This window comes from Genypterus blacodes, unplaced genomic scaffold, assembly GCF_046128005.1.
Source record: "Genypterus blacodes isolate CSIRO-AG114 ecotype Tasmania unplaced genomic scaffold, CSIRO-AGI_Gbla_v1 ptg000064l_1, whole genome shotgun sequence".
Classification (NCBI taxonomy): Eukaryota; Metazoa; Chordata; class Actinopteri; order Ophidiiformes; family Ophidiidae; genus Genypterus; species Genypterus blacodes.
Genome location: NW_027466876.1, coordinates 268,611 through 276,355, shown reverse-complemented (window position 1 = coordinate 276,355; position 7,745 = coordinate 268,611). Strand labels below are relative to the sequence as shown.

The 7,745-nt window shown below is 40.7% G+C and overlaps 1 protein-coding gene across 1 annotated transcript; it reads left to right on the top strand.

Annotated features, from left to right (window-relative positions):
* Nucleotides 1–1,819: 1,819 nt before the first annotated feature.
* Nucleotides 1,820–7,170, top strand: ostm1 (osteoclastogenesis associated transmembrane protein 1). Its single transcript, XM_076155125.1, has 6 exons — nucleotides 1,820–2,253; nucleotides 2,567–2,681; nucleotides 3,937–4,034; nucleotides 4,140–4,253; nucleotides 5,240–5,405; nucleotides 6,266–7,170. The coding sequence occupies exons 1-6, from the start codon at nucleotides 1,915–1,917 to the stop codon at nucleotides 6,319–6,321; spliced, it is 888 nt and encodes a 295-aa protein (XP_076011240.1). The 5' UTR covers nucleotides 1,820–1,914; the 3' UTR covers nucleotides 6,322–7,170.
* The last annotated feature ends 575 nt before the right edge of the window (nucleotides 7,171–7,745 follow it).

Genomic DNA, 7,745 nt, shown 5'->3' with positions numbered 1-7,745 from the left:
TCTCTCCCGGAGCCTGCAAAGGGCCAAAGCTGGAGGCTTGGAGGAGTTTGAGCTCCTTTGTGAAAGTCCAGCTTCAGACTTTCACAAGCAAAAACAAATATTTATCACGGATGTTAAGATATAGCAGTCAGATCCTTATATTTAAGTTATATTTAAAGGCATATAGGAGCTCATATCCCCCTGTAATCATCAATAGGTAGAGCCTTGACAGATTCACTATGTGGTTAAATCATGAAAAAGGTTCTTGTCATCAGCCCTGAAGAGCTCTCATCGCCCCAATCATCTAATTTGCGTATCTAATTAGTGATTTTTTGTCCTCTTGGTGTCTCTTTCTCACATGATAATGAAGGCATTCTCTGTGATCCGTGACAATGGCGGTCATCTCAAATAATGATGTGCCCGATTTTACTCCAGAGTCTTCCTCTTAAAGAACCAAGATTGATGCTGCCAGAGCCGGTGGATCCTCACCTGAAACAAAGAGAATAGAGGTCTATCCATTTAGGTCTAAAATCATATAATAATGATAACAGGGAGAGGAATAAGAAGAAAAGGAATAATGAAACAAATATGTGATGTCATTCCAAATAAACTACCTCACTACCGCACTATACCACTATAATTTACACATTCCCATATTGGTTATCAATCAAGAAACACAATTAACTAGAATATGAAAACAAAAATACATTACATATTTAACTGTATCTGCTTTTATTTGACTGCTAAAAAGTAAAAAATCTACAGCGCACATAAACAACATCAACGTGTGATTGTAAAGGGTTTTCAGGTTGCAATCATTCTTGTTTTCTGAGCTCCACACTGGTGGGGGACGGAGGGGGTGCGGGGAAGGAATGAGGAACATCTGAACAATTAACTGAACTCTGGTCAGGAGAAGAAGAGTTAATGAGCTGCCGGTGCCATGTGCTGAGAGGAGCATCAGGGGCCAGAATCCAGATAAAAAACGCCATATTTAGCGGCAGAGTAGTGCAGAGGCATTAGAATAGGCCCCTAATGCTGCACGCTTTTCCTCCCCCTTATTTTCATTAGGCTCTGATGACTGCGGAATTGATGCGGCCTGCAAGTTATCAAGAGCCACTAATTTCACATTAAAGACCATTGACTGCGCTGGCTTGATTCGAGGGGGTTTCTCACAATTATCACAATCAGGATCGGAGCCCAAATGGTTTAGATTGACTCTGTGATGATTCGCTCCGAGCTGGGCGCACATTGCAAAATTGTATGGTATCAAAAAACCCGTAAATAATGAGAGGACCAAGACGGACGGGTATCTGTGATCACCACACACGCACACGCGCACACACACACACACACACACACACACACACACACACACACACACATGCACCATGACAGAGAGACAGATAAACAGGCAGAGAGATAGCTCTAAACGACTAAACTAACCATCTATCAAATCCAAGATTCTTTCTGTTATGAATTAAACAACAAACTGTGAATTGTTATTAAAATAATCCAATTAATTTTTTTATGTTTTCTATATATTTTTATACTCCATTTTTTCTATATATTATTATTATCATCATTGTTGTCTCAAGTTTATAATAATACTAATAACATATGTTTAGCAGTAAACTCACTTTAGTTTACTTCGTTTCCACTATGATGTGTCATGTTAAATTCAAAATAAAAATATTAAAAAAGGTGCATGATTAGTTGGACAATAATGATAATGATAATAATAATAATAATAATAATAATAATAATAATAATAATAATAATAATAATAAAAAATAATATAGATACACTATTTCATGAACTCACATGACACTCTCGCGAGATTCCGGTGTCACATGACTACGGAGAAAACAGGAAGTCATGTGTTGTGAAGAGTGAACGAAGAGAAGCCGCCGCTCGCTTTATTCTCTGTGCGCCACAATGTCTTTAAACAACATTGCCGCCATTTCGGTTTTGTTACTAATTCATATTTGCAGTCGTGTGTCTGATGGAGGAAACCCGTCGGAGCCCGTGGGCCCGGCGGCCATGCTGGACTCCTCCTCCGCGTCCCGGTTCTCCCCTATCAGTCTGTCCTCTTCTTTCCCGGAGGACCTGGAGATCAACGAGTACTGCAGCGAACTCCTGCACATCTTCAAGCTGAGATATGTGACGTATGTGGACTGTCTGGTCCCCGCTGCCAGGCCTGTTAAAGTGTGTCAGAACTGTTACTCCAGCTACAGCAGCCTGACTGACATATACCAGAACATCTCATCTGACCAGGTACATAAAGGGACATGTGTGTTTACGACATTACGGATGGTTTTACGATCACACAGTGTCAAGAGTTGCTCACATGACACATTATCTATACGCTTCTTCTCTTTCTTTGTTATATTTCATGAAGTTTCTAAGTCGTTTGTATTTTAAAAGTGAAAACAGGACAGGCCTTGTTTATGGGCCGTCTCACTATTCGTCACGGATCTTGTGATGTGTTGTAAAATACAGGAAATGACAGATCACATGACCGCATCTGCCTGACTTGACAGTGAGTAGATAGCAGTGATAAAGTTTGTGTGTGTGTGTGTGTGTACAGGTGGGCCATGGTAATGTGAGCTGTAAGGACAGCATTCTACGCAGTGATCGCCTCATGCTGGTCTATCTGCTCTATGGCAACCTGGAAGACATCTGGGACGTTTCGGGCTGCATCAGTAAGTCGTCTGCACTACACATATTTAAGGTGGTTTAAAAGCAGATATACCACATATTGCTTCAACATCTTTATCTGAAGACGTGTTAGAGAACCTTCACATGTTACAACCTCTTCACAACATCCTTTTGTTGTGGGTAATCAATAGATCAATACATCACCTTGTAGTTTGTTCAGAACTATTCCGGATTATGTTTGGACCACAAATGAACAGCATCATTTTCTTTGAGAATGGACTGAAACCACCTGTTTGCAGAACGGACCAAACTAGTCTGACCAAGATGTGAGATGAACCCGAGGTCAATGTCATGGTGAATTTCCCTCACTGAAAAGTAAACACTCAGTCACACAGCTCAGTTTGTTAGACGCTCGCACCACCGCTACTCAGTTGTTGGTCATCACTACAGAATAGAACCTCAAAGATCCTATAGGAGACACAAGTGGGTCTCCCAGCCAAGAGGATCCCCTATATGAACCATAACCAGCCTGATACACTACAGGACAACTCATCACATCATCACACCACTCCCTGCAACTGCAAATAGCGATGATGTGACCAGCTGACGTGCCTTCTCCTCCTCCTCCTGTCTGTCCTCTCTCCTGTGTAGCAGTACGCAGGAATGAAGCACTTAATGATCAGTTGCACTGTCACAGCAGAGTGATTGAGACCAGGCTGAGGTTTGAGATAAAAGGGGGGAGCAGTTGAGAGGCTGATTGATGTTACCAAGGTGAAACCTTTACAAAAGCCTGATCAGAGTGTACTGTATACACTGATTTCATCTCTTCACATTTAAACGGGACACACTCTGCATCTGTGCGGAACGTTGAAATGCATCCGTTAAGGCAAAACTGTTGATCTGATTGATTCTGTTTACTTCTTATCTTTTTACTCTTAACTCATGGGAAATGTGTTTGGCAAACACCTGTCTTGCCAAACACATTCCGTCTGTCTGTTCCTCGACCTGCCTGTCTGCCCCCATGTCAATTTTATGTGAGTATTTCCTCACAACGTTCGAACGGGTGTTTGCTGTCATGGTGTTTTCAAAACAATGTAAATGACTAAGATGTATATGAGGCTTTAAAATGACCTGCAATGTCAGACCCTTAATGGGTAAATAGGCAGTATCTTCAACAGCCCGTTTTCTCTCAGTGTGCACATACCCCCCAAAAGGAAATTGAGAACACAGTGTAATAATGTATGTCCTCTATAATGAATACAGATGCCAAATGCTGTGATGTGATTTTCTGTTGTGCAGACTGTATCAGCAAAGGGCTCCAGAGTCTGACCAATGACACACTGTACTTCATGAACATCCTCAACCAAACCCTTACTTGCTTTGAGATGTATCGGCAGGTATGTCTCGAGCCGGGCACCATTGTTTCCGTCTGTGCATGAGTCGACCTCGTACGTTGAGATGTGAATGATGAGGATTGCTGTTCTTTTATCCTTGTGTTTGAGGGGGGGAACCATTCGGAGTTGTGCACCAAGTGTAAGGACGATTACAGAGGCCTGAATGTGCTGTACGGCCTCATGGAGAAGAATAACACCCTGTGTATTGATATAGAAGATTCGGTATGTATGCCAGAAGCGGAAGTGCTGCCTTCATGTGCGCCTCGTAAGCACGCAGTAATTACCACATGTCACACATTCAAGTGTTCTTGATTGGGACTAAACACGAAAGTGCAAGCTCTTTTTTTTTCTGCCTTTATTGACAATACAGTTTATAATTTTCTACCGCCAGATTCAATAGCGTAGCATCTGTTAGTGTCCTTAGCAAGCAACCACGCGTTTTGAATAAACAAGAAACTTGTTGGCCATGGATCACAACTCGTAACTTCTATATCCTACAACACATAAAGGCAGCATGATGTATAAAACACTTTGACACGGTGATGTCATGCGTTCAGAACACTCTTATGGAGGATCAAGTTTTACCAGTAACAGTTTTACCTTCTATTGGATCTCATTGGATTTGTTCCATATTTGCCACCTAAGAAGTTGTATCTGAACATGTTCCTTCCAATTGCTGATTCTAGAACAATAATATAATTAAGTCCACATTTATTATAAACTAATGGTTGTTATTATTAGTAGATTATTAGAATTTTTAATTTTTGATTTTTTGATTTTTCGTACAATTTTTTTTTTTTTTAAATTTTTAGACCAAAGTGAAAATTCAAGAATTTTCTATTATCAGTAATTGATTTTAGATTTTGCATTCCCAGAAATGTTTTTTTAATTTCCACATATCTTCTTCAGACAAATAAATTTGATAGTACAAGCTATGTTTAAAAAAGTAATATTGCTGTTGTCGGCAGATGAATTGTGTTTGTAGAAAGATGCTTGTTGTGCTGTGAAATGTTTGTCGTGGGTTTTTTAATCGGTTAAGAAATTCAGAGGCATTTTAAACTAAAATAGAAAAGTAGAAAACAGCAAAATAGCTTTAAAATAACGGTAAACAATTGATAACAATCGGCGTCTTGAGACTTTGCTTGTGACTTTGTTCCATTATTTAGTTGCTCTAAGATGAAGGTTTTGTTGTGTTTGTATCTCCTCAGATGAACATGACCCGCAGACTGTGGAGTAAGAATTTCAATTGTTCCTTCCCCCGCGAGGAGACGGTTCCTGTCATCGCCGTGTCCAGCTTCATGCTCTTTCTACCCATCATCTTCTACTTGAGCAGCTTCCTTCACTCTGAACAAAAGAAACGCAAGCTCATACACCGTGAGTAACCAGCTTAATTCACCCATTGTGGCACAGAGAGATTTTTTGACAGGGTTTGCAGGGGTTGCGGGTCTTTATGGAGGTGGCCTTGACTGACCTGACTAAGGGGAGGGGGGGCGGGGGCGTCTTATAGGGTGTTGCCTCTTGAAAACCTCTGGATCATAGACAAAAGTTTTTCAGTTAGGTAGTTAAGCTAGACAGAGATCTGCCTACCATTGTAGTAGGGTTGGGCAACATCATAGGTGAAAATGTTCTATCCTCAACATCACTTTAACTAGACCAACTCCTCGGTACGTATCCGTCTACTTAAAGGAAGCAGGCGCCTAATGGACTTTCAAGCCTTAAGTTGAGAACTAAATTAACTACTTCACCCAGACTTATCCGGAGTACGTCTCTTTCCTCGCACGTGCACAGAAACGTGCTTAACATGTATTCCAAAGTGATGCCTGTTGGTGTGCTCGCTCCTGACCCGTTGAGGTTGTTCTTAAGGCTCGCTAGCCTCACTCAACAGTCAGTGAGTGAGAGTATCTATCCTGCAAAGGGAGCTAGACATTGGTTAGACAATCTAGTTCAGTTTTTGAGTGGGTGGGACATGAATTTGATCCGTATTTGTTGGGACTAGCAGGAGACCATTTTGTCTGCGTTCCTTGGAGTCAAATGAAGTTCTGGAAAAGGTTCCTAAAAAAGTTGTTGCAGGGCAAACAACAGCAAAGTGTGACATAGGATTGATGTTTTTTTCTTTACGCATACCTGATGTGACTTTAACTATTGTCTAACATCAACACTTAGGCGTTCATGCTTTTGATATCTTCTTTAGTCTGAATGCTAGGTGGTGATTAATGTTGACTCTCTCTTTCCAGCCAAGAGAGCAAAGTCCTACAGCAGTATGGCGAACATTCAAGACAAACTGAGCTGAAGAGGAGGCGGCCAGGACATCTTTACCACAGTCCCTTCCTTTGTACTTCCATCTTGTACCTGACGCTTGGCTGTCCCCTAAATGCATCAAGTGGACTTTGTCGGTGCATTTGCCTTTAATAATACCATTTTTTGATTTTTTTGGGGGGATTTGTATGCGTCAGGGCATGTTGGAATTGAAGTCTATTGCCTAACTAACAAACCTTCTGATCAGATCACTGCTCAAACGGCAGCCGCGGCGTCATCATCTCGAGCCTTGCTGTCTGCCTGTCCAGTGCATCCTGCAGTGCGACACACAGACAGAACAGACAGAGTTAGTGGTTTGTGTGTGTGTGTGTGTGTGTGTGTGTGTGTGTGTGTGTGTGTGTGTGTGTGTGTGTGTGTGTGTGTGTGTGTGTGTGTGTGTGTGTGTGTGTGTGTGTGTGTGTGTGTGTGTGTGTGTGTGTGTGTGGCTCCCATTTTATGGTTGAGAAATGGGTTTTCCGTCTCTAATGTATGTCCAAAAGAAAGCTGCAGAAAGGAAGCACTTGATGTCCATTAATGATGACAGGTATCTGCTGCAGGGGGGGGAGGGAGCACTCAGGCGGGGGTAAATGAAGACGTGATATGAAATGCACTCCACAGCAGCGCGGTGTGATGTTACCTGTTTGCCAGCTGGTTTTGGAAGCATAAAGCTTTTAATGTGCTTTGATGTTGTTTTCCACTGATGTCTAACTTAACTTGTGTGACTGCTCACGACAGTCACGTCTCCTGGGTGAGATAATGCTGAAATTAATTATTACTGTCGCACTGATAAATTGCACATTTTGAGTTTGTATGGCCAAATAAATATTTATGTCAGAGGTGTAAAGTGTTTTTTTTGTTGCTACGAATAAACTAAATACCTGAATACCTAACGCAACAAACACCGATTATCTAACCACAACAAATTAAGACAGAAAACAATTATGCAAATAAACTACCCAAATAATAGTTAATAAAAAAGGTAAACAAACAAATGCAGTTCTACAAACTATAATAAAACAAGGAAATGGCAAACAAATGCATAAACAAGACAAGTTAACAATACAATGTCAAACACCCAAAAAAACAAAAACTAAACTAACTAAAATAAACGGCATATGACGCAGAGGCAGGTTAACCACTAGCTAAACAGCGCAGACACAAACTATAAATAAATAACTTAACAATAATCAATAAAGGAAAGCAGACAAAGAAAAATAGATAACAAATGTAAACAATATAAAGCAAAAACATGTCAACAGCAAATACAGAAATGACAAACGCACAATAACAAACATTAAACAAATGGACATAAAATAAGTCAACAAGCATGTAAAGTACAACAAACAAGAAAAGTAAAAACTGACATAAACCATGTAAACAGAAGGTATGAGGGAATAATTTCAGGCAGTAAAATTAGGG